This window comes from Eleginops maclovinus, chromosome 19, assembly GCF_036324505.1.
Source record: "Eleginops maclovinus isolate JMC-PN-2008 ecotype Puerto Natales chromosome 19, JC_Emac_rtc_rv5, whole genome shotgun sequence".
Taxonomy (NCBI): Eukaryota; Metazoa; Chordata; class Actinopteri; order Perciformes; family Eleginopidae; genus Eleginops; species Eleginops maclovinus.
This window is the reverse complement of record NC_086367.1, coordinates 11,770,397-11,787,205: the sequence shown is the minus strand read 5'-3', so window position 1 is coordinate 11,787,205 and position 16,809 is coordinate 11,770,397. Positions and strand designations below refer to the sequence as shown.

Below are 16,809 nucleotides of genomic sequence, written 5' to 3'. Positions count from 1 at the left end.
TTCTTAACTATTTTTGGTGTATTTTTAAAATGTGCCCATCACTAGGAGATTACATTATTCACTCATTATTAATTTATACTAGAATAAATGATCTTATCAACTCTCTAATGTGTCATTGTAGTACATAGCATCCTCACTAAGGCACATTGTTTTTTCCTCTCATGTTCAATCATTGGCAGGAAGCAAATATACAATGCAAGCGCTTTAAGAAATAAAGAACTTCAGTGTGGTCCCTGACTTGCCGAAAGTGTTCCTCTAAAACAAGATCAACATTAATAGTGTTCCAGTCAGTTTAACAATGTGATTCAGAGTTTCAAATTCATTTAGAAAACAGCCAGTGGACGTTACGCATTTACTAGCGGAGATTAAACATTGACAAAAACCTGTAATTTAGGGTGAATTTAAATTATGGCTGGTGTTGAGTTATTTTTGAATTTCCGGACAAACAAAAACTTCACCACCATGCCAGGGCATGACCGTGTTGCTTTGAGCGACACACAACAACAGAGTAATGAAATCCCCTTGGGGTTGGATATTATATTTATTGGTGCGCATGCTATGGTTCAAACCTCAGGATTTCATTAAAAGAAACACACAGGGACCTTGGTGGCGAATGATGAATGGCTGAGATGGTTCTGCATACAGCCAGAGGAATGAGATGTGTGACCACAGCGGGCTTTGACCACTGGTGGTACAGATGGTTTGATGCATTGAATGGGTTTGTAAGAAATAATTAATTATTTCTCAGCCCGTAAAAACTTCTTTCACCTATTAAAATACACCAAGGCTGTAAAGACAGACCAAATTCAGATTTAAACTGTGTGCCCTGAGTGCTAGATCAAACATGGGAAAACAAGCCTGCTTTCTCATAGTAAGAACAAAATAGCCCTAAAATATCCAATTATGATTCATTACTTATCAATATCAGATATAAGAAAGATCACTTTTTGCCAAACCAAATTTTGAAGCAAACAAGTCATACTTGGAAAAGGAATCATAATCAACCTATGATAATATCGTTGGTGCTTATCGGGAATGTTTTCTCTTATCCTAGCTACACCATAGTTAATGTCTCGAACGTCACAGAGATTCATAACACTATTGGGCTTTCAATAACAAAACATGAACAAGAGTCAAGTGTGTATGTCTTTGCTAATGCTCTTGAATAACACCTCCTGGGAATACTCTCAACAGTCTGCACTCTGCTTCTTTGTCTGCAAGCTTTAGAGTGTGAAAAACTGGAGAACCATCTGTTGTTGAGCTTCGTGCAGAAAAACATCTCACTCTTATGAAACTCAAATTTGAAACTCAGCATAAAGAGATACATTATCTGTGTCCATTGCAAAGTGTTTGGGCCATTTAGTTGATACAGAACACTCAGAAGGAAAGAAAAGGCTCAAATGCTTTGTTGCATCGTTATACCCTTCACACAGCGTTCTGCACAGCTCACAGGCAAAAGCGAATTCTGCAAATACACTCATAAATCTTCCCTTCCTTTGTGGCCAACTGTGTTTGCAGTGGTTTAGCAGTACAATGTTTTCATTGTTTTAGCTGCTGTATGCACACTTTTTTCCAATGTCTAAACTTCCTTCCAGTTAGACTGATGATCCGCAAGTAAAGGCACAAGCTTTGAAATGAACAATGGTCTTCAATGCTTTCTCTGAATGAGATGAATGAGAGTAAACTCAGATTCACACTTGCTCTCTGATCATCGTCCATTACTTTGCCATTTACCAAGTAGCCTTCAAATTGCTCCAATTATGTGTGGTTCTAATGTATTAGGGTTTTTTGGCTGCCGCTCCGCGTTGGTATGAGGTACATGGAACCATTAAACATTTTGTTTAAACAAAGAGTAATGACTTGATTTTCCTCAGCAGGATAGAGCAACTGTTGTCTTGATTGGTAGAAACCTATTGGTGATTCACAAGGTTTGCCCCCTCATGTCCAATCCAACTCAAACAGACCTGAATCGGGACAAAGGGACAAGGCTAAAAGCTACAGGGTTGTGCGATGTGACCCAGACTAGGGTGCTCATGCAAGACGTCTTGTTTACACAGTCTGTTCAAAACCAAATGACTCTATCCAACAACCAGACAATCTGTTCATATCGGTCTACTTTCTGCATTAGCTGCCATAAACCAGCAATCCGGGGCCTTTTAATGTTGGTTTGGACTTGGAATTCTCAAACAAATCAAAATGAAAAATTCTATTTGTGAAGCTAGACTTGTGCTACGCCTGAAGTGCTGAGAGGACTGGTGAAAAAACATTAAATATCACAATCCTTTCCAACGTGTTTAGCATCCTAAGCCCAAGAAAAACTAAACTCAAACTTAAATAGATTCAGCTGCAACTGACAAACATGCTATATTTTTAATACGATGATGTATAGAGAGATAATGAGAGCACCTCAGAGACTGAGCTGTTTGTGAATGAATCAGCTGTGGACCATACGTTACTGTGCAGTGCTTCACGTAAACAAAGCTACAGTGATGGTTTAAGACGTAAACATTTCCCGAGGATCTCGATCACTGTGCGTATGTGTGTGTGGATGTTTTGGGTGAACATGCCCATCAGATGAATCCAGATTTTTTTTCTCTGTCTGACTCCTTTTTCTAGATGGGCCACTCAGAAAAACAAAACAGTCACGACTGAGCTGATGGGAAGCGGTGTTTTCCAAGCCGCCCGCCACGATGCTTTCCTGGCACTAAAACAAAGCCACCTAACTGAATTTATCCACGTAAATTCTCCCCTCCCCCAAATACACTCTCATCAAAACATCAAAGTACACCTAGCATTTTGCTTGGCAGTGTATATCACTGGATTTTTTTGTACAGCATCAGCACAAGCTCAGAGATCAGAGGGTTTGTAGCTGTTTTGACTGTCATCCAGTTCTTGGTTCTGGCTACAGTGTGAACTGTTTGCACTCCAAAACTGCCTCCTCTCCAACTCATCTGGGTCAAGAAGAGGCGCGGCTGGAACTGCCATTCAAGCTGCCTATTGAGCCTTCATCAAATCTGATATTCACATGTTGTAATGCCGCAATAAGTTCAAAGATATGTAGCGATGGATTGCCAAATAAGACTTTTGCAACGCATTGGAAGCTGTACAGTTGTTGGATGCACATGTTATACTCTTGGCGATCACTGAGATTTGTAATTTCCTCAATTGTGATGAGATTGTGTTTTAATTGCTTTCTATAGTTGTGAAATGAGTGGAAGTGGACAGCGCCAATGGCTTTATGTCTTACTTGGAGCACTCCGTTGCTATCAGATATAAACTTAAGCTTTGATCAGATGTTTGGACCAATACTTTAAATGAAATATTTCTCTTTGAATGTAATTAAATAGCACATGTTCTGAACAGGAAGTACAATGTGTAGTGTGCTACACCTTGTTAAGCCTCAGACTGTATTCAAGTGAAATTCCCTTATGTAATCAAAGTGTCTAAATGATTTACATCATCATTTCAACATCATGGGTGTCCATAATACTTTGTCTTTCGCAATTGCAGTTGTATTTAATTAACAGATTACATCCGCCACGATGGTTATGTTTTTGTGTTATTGTCAGGTGAATGCCAGATTTTCATAAAACTTGATGGAAGAGTATAGTTTGCGCTAAGGAAGAAGCCATTACATTTTGGAGAGAAATCCAAATCACTGGGCGGATACACACATTATTTTCACTGGCGGAGGTGTCTGCTCTCCATGTGTCCTTCTGGTTCACTTGGATCTGAAGTTGAATGACAGAAAAATGTTATGAATTCAATATTTTTCCAATCATTTTTATTTGTCTTTACAGTATACCATATGTTCATTCAGCAGTTTTCTTATCAGAACTATTCAGTGATTTAACTGAAACACCACGGCTATCATTTATTAACCAAAACATTTTCGCCATCTGTCTGTGTGCTATCTTGGCAGAGGTCTTCAAAATTGCTTTCAAGTCACCCATAACAAGGCGGGGGAACGGTTCCTCCTTGGATCGCAGAGGCCTTGAAGTTCCTAATGATGACATCAAATGTCTAGAGTGAGACGTGCTTGCCCTCACCGCCCTCTGATCTGCAGTCAGAGAGGGCAGCGGTGAGCTCATTATGGGAGGAAGTCAATTTGCCATTGAAAGTGAGAGAGACAGAACGAGCAGCATCTGTCTAAGCCTAGGAAGTGAGGCAGGATGCGTGCAGGCCAGGTGTCACTGTATGCAGTGGAAAAACCCGATCATTAGTAGGATGGACGATGTAGCTGGGTCAGCCACCTCCTGTAAGTCTTTACTACCTTGACTCCGGGGGACCTCTTATTTCCCCGTGTCATTTCCTATCCCCGGGAGATTCAGGATCTGGGCAGCAGCTGTCAGATATACTGTAGATGCTGCCTGTTGGCTTTTCAAAAGATGACGTGAGAGGCCATTATCAAATGTCTTTTCCCCTTTTAATTTACTGTCCTGTTCCCTTGGCAGCAGGAATGTGGTTGTGGATAAATAGACATGCATGGGCTTGTGCTGCACCTAGCACAGCTGGAACAGTGTGTGTGTGTGTGTGTGTGTGTGTGTGTGTGTGTGTGTGTGTGTGTGTGTGTGTGTGTGTGTGTGTGTGTGTGTGTGTGTGTGTGTGTGTGTGTGTGTGTGTGTGTGTGTGTGTGTGTGTGTGTGTGTGTGTGTGTGTGTGTGTGTGTGTGTGTGTCTGTCTGTCTGTCTGTCTGTCTGTCTGTCTGTCTGTCTGTCTGTCTGTGCGTGCGTGCGTGCGTGCGTGCGTGCGTGCGTGTACATGTATGCATTTCTGAGCAGTGTGCACACACATGTTTATTTCCTGATTATCGTTGTGCGTCTGTAGGTCGACAGAGCTGATTCAGTGTGTAAATACGTAGTGTGTGGCTAAAAACTACATGTAATAAATGTTAATGCATGGTTAATATCCTCATTTGGGATTTGATTACTGCTTTAATTTTCTTACAGGGCCACAGGTGTACTATGTAGAACTTTTTCTCTGATCTGTGCAACATGGTTCATCTTTGTCTTGCTCTGCTGACAGTCTGTCTGAGCAGATCTGTGGGATCCAGAAGTTTTTTTTTTGCAAGGCTGAATCCCAGCCCTCCCCAAAGCTTCCTTACATCCCCAGAGCCGAGGTAGGCCCTTCTGCCTGTCCACCCGAGAGGCACACGCCTCCCCCGGGTCGCTCACATGAGCTCAGCTTCCAGGTCGTACAACACAGGCTCAGTAATTGACCCAAATCAAATGCGCACTAGTAAAAAAAAATGTGCCCCTCTCAGCCCTGGACAAGCTTTGTTCTTCGACCCTAGTTTTAATACTTCCTCTTGCCCTGTGCAACACTTGGGATGTTGCCCTCTGGTTGGCCACAGTCAGACAGAACAGGGAGTTCATGATCTAGTCAGGCAGACACAATGTTTGATGGAAAGGTTTTGTTAACTGATGGAGGGATCTAATTTGTTTAATTACACATTTTTTCCGAGGCAGACAGCCACAAACCGACGCCCACACAAACTGGGACACCTTAATCCTTTCGGTTGCCAGATCCTTATTTCTTGTTAATCATTGGTCAAAAATCCTATCTTGCAAAGTTTAATTTCCAACTGAATCTTTACGTTAATTATGGATGATCTGTAACATAAAGCAAATGTCAGTTTAGAAACCCTTTTTTCGCTTTAAGAATGATATGGTATTATTAACTTGATTAAAACAAAATGATTTCCAAATGGTGTTGCATCTATAAAATCAATTAGCAAAGCTATGACCTAAGAGAGCATGAAATATTATTTTCTGTTGCATGCTTTAATGGATTTCACAGTGAAGGGTGTTGCTTTGTGATGGTAAATATGCTTGGGCTATTAGTGTTAGCCTGAGGTCATGTATTTATGGTCTTGTGATCATGTAAATGACAGGACTCAAGTGAGACGGGGACCTCCTGACTCCTCCCCTCAGCAGACTGGGACCTCCCGCACTGTGAAACGTTATCCATCATCCTCTGGGCCTATAACCTCCAACGCTCTACCCAATGGCAACGGCCACGGCAGCGAGCACAGAACCAGGCACGGACACAGGAATGGGCATAGCAACGGGCACTACAACACTCATAGGCCTACCAGCGACAGCCGAGGGCAGTTCAACAATGCACTATCTCCAGCAGGTAAGAACCAAAGACATATAAATTACACATGTTTAAATAAAAAACTTGGATCTGGTTCTGCATGCTTAACATTTCACTTTCCTTGGTCATGTCAAAACAAACATTGTGGCTCAATTTTCAGGCCAGTATGCATATGTACACATGTATGGTGTCATCGCGGAATGGAACATTAGCCACAAGAAAAAAAAATTGGCAGCTTCCCTGGCCGCACTTCCCTTCCTCCACTGTCCACCCACCCCACCTCTTTCTGTGGTCTGCATCACACCAGACATACTTTGATATGAAAGCTGCGTACAGTATGTGTGTGTGTGTCCTGGTCCACAATCTGCTGGAGAGGAGTGTGAGCAGTATGTGTGCTTTGATATCTTTGGGAATATGCCTTGTCACCTCTCTGACATGACAGGCCCTAAAACCTGGCGCCTCTACCCACAACAAAGGGAAATGTGATCATGTCTTTCTTATTTTTGTATCCTCTATTCAATAATTCATCTTCCTCTGATCCTCCATCCAGCACACACAGCTGTCTGGTGTTCAAACTTGTTGTTTTGCCCTGTACCACAGCAACGGCTCTTGAACAGCTTCCCACCATTACAGCATGTTAACTTGCACTCAAGCGCTCTTTGTCTCCTCAACACATACACACATCCAAAACACCTTACCCTTAAGATAAAGGGCTTGGAGACTAGCCCGACTCCTAATAGTATTCTTTCCCCCTATTTGCTGGCCTGTGGAGCAACTCACATTCAGCTACAGCGTGCCACTGCCCAGCCGTCAGCACACACCCTCACACACTTATAAACCTCCCTTTGCCCAGATGGGGAGTATGTCACAGTGAGGCTGAAGGAGAAAGGATGCAGCTCTTCTCCAGCACGTCTCTCCTGCTGCTGCTGCTCCCCCTCACCCAGGTGTCTGTGTGTTTTCCAGGGGCCAACCTCACCTCCAACCTGGATCGCATTAAGATCGTCTTCACACCCATGGTGTGCCGCAGGGTGTGCAGCGGCGGGCGATGTTACAACAGCTGTGAGAAGGGAGACATGACCACGGTCTACAGCGAGAACCAGCAGCAGCAGCAGCCGCCGCAGCAGCCGCTAAAGAACCCGGGCTACCGACTCTGTGAGTGTCAACCTCTGGCCTTTTGTTTATTATTAACTCTTATCTTTCTTGTCCCCTTGTCATCCTTCATCTTATCCTCATCTCTTCCCTTGCTTACTTTCTGATTCTCACACACTTCCCCTGTGCCTCCATCCAACTTTCTCATTCCTTTTTTTATGGGGTGAGCTTGACAAAATGGGTTCCTAGTGGCATGCTGCCTGTTGTGAATACCAGCCTCAAAGAGGAGGTAGAGTGGAGGAGATTAAAGCTGAGAGCTACGCTAAAAACTCTCACTGTCAAAGAGAAAGAGAGACAGGCAAACAGGAGTGATGTGGGAGGACCAGATTAAAAGCGGGCTCTGTAATAGGGGGTTAATCTCCCCCTCGCACACACACGTGGAGCTGGTGGTCCCACGCTCCCAACACTTAGCCTCATCTCTTTGCGGTTTACACCTCGCAGTTGGCCCCGCCGTTAACCATTTTACATGCCCCCTGGGAGAGCAGGAACGAATGAAAGAGGAGAAGGAGAGGCAGAAAGAGAGAAAGAGTAGCAGCATGAACAGGATTTTATAGGGATTACAATAAACCTTCCATTTATCCTGGGGGCTTTGCTCCGAATTCACACAGGAGTGTCCATGGGAAGGGAAGGGGCGGTCAATGCCAAGGGTAGGGTCGTACCCCTGCCTGTTTCTTAGTTTTCTCATCAGTTTTAAAGGAACAGCTGAGGCTCAGACTAATTACTACTTGTGGATTAGAGATGCTCATACCACACACATACACATACAAGTCCTTTAGGGACACAGCTCAAATGAATACAAGGGAAACAAACATGTAACCTTTACTTAGGTGCACTAGGCTCTTAAGGGAGGACCTAGCTCGCTTATGAATATATAAACAGGTTGTTGTTGCAGATTTATGTGCCCATTAATGGGGTTTTGGAACATGGCATAGATATTCCAAACACTTCAGCGTCCTGGCAGAGGCCTTCCCCCAAGATTACATTCCTGGCACCTCGACATCTTCCTGAGCAGCAGGTTTGTTTTTATGCCCCTTTTTCATTCTCTAGTAATATCCCTTCATTATGCAAACGCATAGGTTAAAGAGTGTGTTAAAAAGAGATTGCTTTTCCACAAAACGTGCATCCTGTTATTGCTTGGGTGTGCGTGTTCTACGAGGAATGTCAAGTAGACAGCAAACAGTTATCTCATGCTGTTGTTATGTTGCCTACGCGGCGCTGTAAACTCTGTCTTGATAATTATAACAGGCCCTCTTGATACGCACCCTGTGTTCAACACTTACTTTAAAGCCTGATATTAGATTGAGGAGAAGACTGTTTATTGAGTGAGAAGTGTGTATGTTTCCTTGTTAAAGGTTGATGAATGGACAGACAGACTGTGCGCAATCGACAGTAGGTTGTTGTCTAAGAATAGTTTCTGCTCCTGCCTGATACAGACCAGTGCAGACCTGCATCCCACATTGAGAGGATTTAATAGCGTCATCGAGCTGATAATTTAGCCAGCATGTCTAATCACTGGAGGCCTTCCTGTGTGTGTTGACAATAATGCCCAACCTCTCTCTGTCTGTCTGTCTTTCCATATCTTCTTTCTCGCATTGCTTATTCTCTTTCTCTTTCTGTCTCCTTTTTGGTCTAATTTCTGTTTTCAATCTATACACATTCTCCTCTCCTAATCCCTTTCATACCCTGTCTGTTACCATTCTATTTTTACTCCATTCCTGCCTGTCTTCCTCCACCAGTCTCACTATTGTTAATGCCATGTGACAGGGAGCTCATTCCCTACATGTCTCTGTGTTCCCTGTTTGCACCCTGTTAGTGTGTTACTGTCTGTCTCAATGAGACAGAGAGGATACAGTTTGCAGCATGTTTCCATCACTAGTGGCCTCTTTCATCTCATAGTACAATATGTTGGCCATGCGGATCTCCAGCTGTGTGGTAGAGCAGTCCTCATATTTGCGGCGTGCGGTGCTGCAAGGACGTAAAAGAGAAGCTTTTCACTTTTTTATCCTTTATGATGAAAAAGATTGGTTTGTTTCTTATTCGTCACGGTTTGAAAGATTTTTTTTCAATTCACAGTCTTTGATGTTTTGAGTTAGAAGAGGTCACGTCAGGGCCAGTCTGTAGACGGGACCATTCCCAGGTATGTGGGTGCTGGGCTGGCACCCATCCCATATGCCAAAAGATAAGGCCGGTGAAAGGGCTGTGAAAGCAAACCTGTCAGACAGCATCTGGCCAGTGCCGATCTTTCCTCTTGTTCTCGTCCCATGGTAATTTGAAAACTACATATCAAAGTGCACACTGAAGATGTTTTGGGATTCAATTTACTTATATGGTGAAGAGCCAGTTGCCTGCCTTTGAAATTTTGTCCAAGATTTGACAGTTTGATTGGCAATTTGCGTTGTTTTCCCTCTGCCAGCTAAGCAAGGGGTTCCATACAGGTATCCACACACTTGTTATTTTCTTAGATTTACTGCTGGATGATTCATCACTCATCACCACGCACAGGAGTACGTAATCACTTAAAGTGAAGTAGAACCTGCCAATGAAGGAGGTGCAGCAGAGGTAGTTCCATGGTTCTGACTTCAAAAGAAAAGTTGAAACGTGTGTCTGATGTAGAGAACAGCATTAGCAATGCTAACAAAATATAACCTTCCCAAATGATGCCTAGGCACATGCCCTTTCTATCAGGACTTCCTTTTCTGTTTCTTATTACCGGATCCTTCTAATGAGAATGCATAAATCGGTGTAATTGAAAGTGTCATGTTGTGTATGCTTTGTGTAACAATGTGTAACACATTTTTTAATTCCAAAAACCTCTTCATCTTTTTCTCTGTTCCTCTGTAGTTTTCTGTCAGATTCCCTGTCTAAATGGAGGTCGATGCATTGGCAGGGACATGTGCTGGTGCCCATCAAACTCAACAGGGAAGTTTTGCCACCTGCCAGTCCCACCTCCTGCCAGACCCACCCTTCACAAGGAAGCAAGCCACCAAGGACCAAAAACTCCCTCCCACTCCATGTACACTTTACCACTGTCCAATCAGCAAGGTAATTCCCACTGACTTCTTTCAAATTAACATCTTCAAAGGAGAAAAATCTAAAAAAATACATATTTTTCCTCTTGCCTTTAGGACTATTTATCAATCTAGATTGTTTTGGTGTGATTTACACGAGTGTTGGAGATACTAGCCGTAGAGGGCTGCCTTTTTTCTCCAATATAATTCAACTAGATGGCCCACGCGGCTTGAAGTGCCAACTAATATATTTGAAAGCGTTAGCCAGTGTCAATATATTTTTTCTCTGTACTGTTCTCTTGACACCCCACTGGCATTTCGTTCCTGGATTGTACATATTAAAGAGAGGGAAAATATATTAGGGTTAGGCTTAGATAACTTGTCTCATGTCGATTCAATCTCAAGTCCTGTATCATAAGTCTCTGCAACTTTTCTTCTCTTGTTGGGTGTTTTATGCTCTAATGGTGGAGGGTTAACTAAGGCAACATAACTAGCTTGTCCCAATGTGGATTCTCTGACCTCCTAAAGTCAGCACTGTATACAAATATTTAGTTCACTAATTGCAACAGTTAAAATGAAATGAATTAAATCTGAGCTTGACTTTTCTAATGCTGGTGTGACAGGTGCCTTTATACTTTGCCAATCGCTTCATAATCACAGTTATACTCTATTGCTCTGCCTTTGCTGGCCAGGAGTGGAGGTCAGACTCTATTTTCAGCAGAATGAATAATACATGACTAATGTGGAAGTCCTCAAACTGTTCGCACAATGATGCTTTTATAAAAAGAAGTGGTTATTAAAAACAGAGCAAGGCCACATCATGATGATTGAATGTGAGAGTTTTACTCATTTCCATTTTTGCTGATATCCGTTTTTAATTTCCTCTCTTCGTCTTGCTCAGTGTATCGCTCTGTCTAACAAGAACCAGAAGCAATGATTTACATAATTTAAATTACACTTGGGAATATTCCATCCTCCGTTTTGAATACAATTATGTATATAATCATAACTACATGACATAAGTCCAATGGCCGTATTGACAAATCATTGATTCCTCCTGTTATATCCACTCAGTGAGGTCAAATTCTTCTCCTTGGTCTCTCCTTGCCATCTGTCTGTGCGACTATGAATTATGAGAGGGGCTTAGGGTTCTGGGAAAAAACCCCGGCACTCCCTGAAGATAGATGCTTCCCCTCTGTCAGAAGGACAAAAGAGCTCATTCTCCACATTGCAACATCTCCTCAGCTCCTCAACAAATCTGTTTCTGGTCTTGGAGCTTATTTGATTAAACCAAGAAATACAAAGCTCTGTGTTTTTGTTGGTTTCTCATACAGTATGTAGTGTCTTCCTTGCTGAGAATTCCCCATGTACATCTCATAAATTGATGATGAAGTGAGTGTTGAACAAGTTTTTGCTGGATGTTAGCTGATGGCTTGCAAGCAGTATACATAGCTTTTATCCCCTTGGCAGAGGATGCTTCCACTTACAATACCAAAAATGTGAAACTATAAACTATATTGTATAAACTTTGGGTCTATCCATTCCTTTAGTGTCCCTCCACCCATCCTTGGTGAACGTCCACATTCAGCACCCTGTAGACTCCGAAGTCCAGATCCACCAAGTAGCTCGCGTCCAGCCTGGGCAGAGACCGGCCTCCACCGATGGGGCTCACTCTGTGCAGCAGCGCTCCCAGCCTGGGAATGGACATGAACACACCAGTGAGCATAACAGTAGGCAACCACAAACAAGTGGGAATGGCCACGCCAGAACGCACAACCAGCAGAACGGACAAGTTGGAAGATGCTTTCAGGAAACAGTTGATGGACAGGTACTGTCTTAAGTCATTTAAGCCCTGCTAACACTCAACAATGTAAGCTACCTTGAGTATTCAAGCCAATCAAAGCTGAGCAAGAGTTTAACCACAGGTACCGATTACTGATTGCTGTTGTCTCAAATTGGAAGTGTGCCTGTGGCTCTGATTTACGTCAATCTCTGACCACTTCCATCCATTTTCCAGCATTTCCCATGCATGTTATAGGTTTGGATGTCTTCAGAGATATCGCACATTCTAGATCCACTCTGTCAGTTCTTACCTTTCACAACAAAAGCCCTAAACATACAATACGTGTAGTGGTTTGCAGTTTCCTGTTGTTTATATGTCATGACCTCGGTGGCCTTTAGCCTGTTGGTTTGCAGTTCCAACAACACATGGGTCTGCTCTAGAGTTGGTTTGCCAGCATTATTCATTGAACAATTGTGTTTGTGCTGATATGTAGCTCTTATTTTATCTACTTCTAGATCATAAAGAGTTTGAAATTAAACCCTCCAGACAGTCACAATGATTTTTCAGATCCCCGATTTATCTGGTATTTTTACCTCTGCTCCTGCCAGTATGCCAGTTTGGTGTTCTTCCAGAAGAATGTCCTCTCTGTTGCTTTTTGAGTTTCATAAGTCTCGTTTGGCCTAAAATCCAATGAGTAATATCTGATAGCATCTTTCTTCACAATTAACCATGTGCTTTAACTAGTCATGCCAGGATGGTCATAGTTTTTCTTGAGACAAAGCACTTATGTCCTTTTCCAACTAACTAGTCTCAGATTTCTGGTTCACTTGGTCCTTGCAGATAGGTATTCACGAACAGTCTTACATATCCAGCCCTGGCCAGCAAACACACACTTGAACACAAACAAGCATGCATGCACAAACATCTAACACCCATTCTCAGAAATAATTTCTTAGATTTAACGCAGATGTGTGTTTGTTGCAGTGTGGCAAGCCTCTGCCAGGTCTTACCAAACAGGATGATTGCTGTGGAAGTGTGGGCACCTCCTGGGGTTTCAACAAGTGCCAAAAGTGTCCAGCAAAACCAGGTAAGCTTTCATGACAAACTTCATTAAATCTGAGCACATTTTTGTTTCTCTCCTTTCCGTTGCATACTCCAAACTAATCTATTTCTGATCCTGTCTGGTTCTGCTGGTATTATTTTCTGTTGTGCCTCTGGTATGTTGATCTCTAGGTATATTTGTGCTGTTATCCACATTCAAAACAACATCATGCAGCTGGGCTCCACTTTCATAGTTCTGTATAAAAGGGTGTTCAGTCAGCGATGCCTGTTCTATTCCTCAGCAGCTTGGTGAATTTTTACAGCATTTATCCCAGCCCTAAACCACTCTTATGGCTGATGGGGATTAGCATAGCAGCCTTGATTAGAATCCTAAACACCTTTGAGGCCGCTGTGTGAAACACCCAGTTGTAGGAACGAAGCTGGGTTGGTTTCTATAAAAATAAAACCTGGAGGTAAATGAAAACACATTTAGCATTAAGATGAGAGCCTGGCAGGAGTGCCACCCACTCTGCGGGACACATCGCGCCAACGCAGCCTTCACAGAGGAAATGAACAGCCGCAGTTCAGCTGTTTCCCAACCAGAGCTGTGGTAGGTTTGAGAAACAGCAGCAGGGAGGTTGCTCGCCAGCAGGCAGGGTGGGTGGTGACACCCGTCACTGAAGATGGAGACTCTGACAGCTCTTGCTGTTAATTTGAGGGCGTGGCTATTCTTCTGCGATGATGTAGGACTTCTTATTGGGGCCTCATGGTAAGCAGCTTCGGTGGCAAGTGGGGACATTTCCCAGCACCAGTACTTCCAATCGTATCACAAGCATGCCCACAGATGTCAGTTAGCTGTCAAAGTCCTGTACCCTGTTCAATGTCGGACCGGTCCTTAATCAGAAGCAGATATCATCCGTCTCCTCCATCTATCATTGATGCCGATCCATTCTTTTCTCTCCCGCTCTCTATCTCCCTCAGCAGGATAGATTCCTAAAGTGTCCAGCACAATCTCTTTTGGCTCCCAGATGTTTTCCTCTGCTCCTTCCTTTGAAGTTTGAGGGGAGAAACAAAGTGAATACCCATTCGCTCATTTTTGTGCTTGTTTTGGGGGGCAGCATACTGTAAAGCCTGGGGTCCCGGGTCACACGCAGGCAGGGAGGGAAGGATAGAGAGAATGAAAGAGAGGGAAAATGAAGTCATGTAGTATGTCCCAGAAGTCTTAGAGGGAGCTTTAATAAGAGAAATGCTTTGAATTCCTCTCAAGTGTTATTGTTCTGAGTTTAGACCCTTGGCTAGATGTTTCAGCTGCATTCCACTCTTACTGGCCGTGATGTATGTTTTCTGACGTGTTTGACAGAAATGATATATAACCTGGAGACAACAGCCCCTGAAAAACGAGGCTGTCCAGTTATATTTCATAGTCAATGGGTGAGTTGTGGGCTTGCAGTGTGGAGGAAAGTTGTATGGCTTTAAAAAGGTCTCTTGTGGTCTGCTGTTAAGTATGTGATAATGATGTCATGAAAGCCCAGTTTGTATTTAGGGATGTAATGCTACCATTGGTCAGTTTATAGCAGGTAACAAACTGCCCTGTTGACTGAGAGGAAGCATTGCTACTTTCTTTTTTTCATTGCGTCTATAGATGATGCCAACATGACCACATTTTGATGGCATCACTTCTGTTTAAAGTCTATGCTTCATTCTATTCCCATTCTGCCTGCACATCACTGACTGGAACCATATTGTTTAATAATGAGCAAAGTGCTTTACAAATGTAGACTCATGATGTATTGCCAGTCTTTGAATTGTATCACAGCTGACGACATTATATAGCTGGGTATTATTTATTAAGATACACCAAGGACACTATGTCACTGCTGTGGCAATAAGGGACGGGATTATTTGTGTGTATGTTGAAGGGCTGATTTTATGGAGACGCGAATGCCAGTGTGTCCAACCTCAGCGGGAGCCCAAGCTTCCAGGAGCCAGAGCTTTTAAAAATTGCATGCTGAGGATTCCTGTGTCATAATGAGATCCAGATCAACCAGAAGAGGCTGCAGTCCCTCTGGTTCTGATGAGGAGGAGGTTTGAAAAAAAACCCAGCTCTGAACTTTTGAAGAGCTGCAAACCATTAGGAGACTAATCAATTCATTGATCGTCTGAAAATGAATTCCCTATTAATCTGAAAAACTAGACAAGAACATGTGTGGGGAGGGGATCACATAGCAACATGATTTGGATTGTCTAGGTTGCCATTATATTATGCTGTTTATTCTGTAACACGTCCAGCCTGGGAGAGGGATCCCTCTGTTGCTCTCTGAGGATTTTTCCATTATTTCCCTCATTGGGATTGCTTTTGGGGAGTCAGTCATATAAGCTCTAGGGCAGATGGTGTTGTATGATGTACGGATGTTAAACCCCTGAGAAAAATGTGTAATTTGTGATATTGGGCTATAAGAATATTCAATTGATCACTACCAGCCTTGACGGCAAATCTGGCCAGGGGGCATAGGGTGTGGGGTGGCAATAGCCTTAGTTCTGGCATCTGTGCTCATTCCCCGATTCCATATTTGAAATCAGTCATCATTTTGATCTCAACTAGATATCTGTTAAGTTGTCATGCTAAATCAGTGGCTTAAAGTGTGTTAGAGGTAAACAGTAGTATCTTGGCTCCGACCATTTTTTTACTCAATTTCCAAAGTAATCAAATCTAGGGTTTTCATTTTTTTATAATGAATCAGATGCTCCAAAGTTTCTTTGAGTATAAGAGCACATCTCAAGTCAAATCAGGATAAAACAACTGGTTGCACAGGTCCTATGTGAGAGAAACTGAGAGGAGGTTTATTCCTAAAAAGCCAGGACAATGTTAGGGTACATTCCTATTTGTAAATATCCCCAAAGCCCACTGATTGGTATTTGCTGTGTCCTGAGTCTGACCCTTACTGTAGTGTTGGCATGACTCTGTATAATTGTGCTGGCAGCCCCTCCCTCACTGTGAGTCTCACAGAGAACGGAATTCCACTGGCTGTTTGTCTTCCCATCTGTCATTGCTGGGCAGCTTCTCTCACTGTGACTCTCCCCCTTTTGCAACTCGGAGGCTGGGAGGCTTCCCAGATCGGATGTCCCGAGGGCCCAGAGCAACCATCACACCCACAGGAGCCTCGACTTCCTCTATCTTTACCTCCCTGTGTCGTCAAGGTCATCATGACGTCACTGCCCTAACGCTGTCTTTGCCCTGCTGTCTATTCCACCTCTATCTGAAGCCCTTCCCTTATCTCTGTGCCTTTCTGTATTGAGGACACTATTATTCATGAGGTTTTGATAAAAAAAAGAGAGTTTAGGCAAAGAAAATTGAGGCCTACAAAGCTCCACAGATCTTCCCACATGAACTCATTCCCTCTTAATCTCCTACATATTCCCCAGACATCAGATCTGACATCCATCGAGGAGCCAAAGCCTGCACTTATTACTTTTTATTAGCGCTGATTAAACATGAATACTTGTTAATGACGAACAAAACCCAGAGATGCATGACTTTGCCTCAAAAATAGTCAGCGAGAGAACAGATGTATTGGAACAAATCCACAGCAGCTTCTCGTGGTGACTATATAGAGACGTCACATTTCTTTGACATCGTTTGATTCATTGATGTTGACTTAGTGTTATCCCCTTCACAACTACAATGATGGAATCTATTAGCTGGGCAGTAGTGTGGCAAATCAGCACAGA

The 16,809-nt window shown here is 43.0% G+C and overlaps 1 protein-coding gene across 1 annotated transcript in view; it reads left to right on the top strand.

Annotated features, from left to right (window-relative positions):
- LOC134881692 (latent-transforming growth factor beta-binding protein 2-like) overlaps positions 1 to 16,809 on the top strand; it is a 78,469-nt gene that overhangs the window by 22,406 nt on the left and 39,254 nt on the right. Inside the window, exons 4-8 of the mRNA XM_063909208.1 lie at positions 5,894 to 6,138; positions 7,063 to 7,251; positions 10,090 to 10,290; positions 11,807 to 12,084; positions 13,024 to 13,126. Of these exons, the coding sequence (XP_063765278.1) occupies positions 5,894 to 6,138; positions 7,063 to 7,251; positions 10,090 to 10,290; positions 11,807 to 12,084; positions 13,024 to 13,126 (1,016 nt within the window). The remainder of the gene's footprint in view (positions 1 to 5,893; positions 6,139 to 7,062; positions 7,252 to 10,089; positions 10,291 to 11,806; positions 12,085 to 13,023; positions 13,127 to 16,809) is intronic.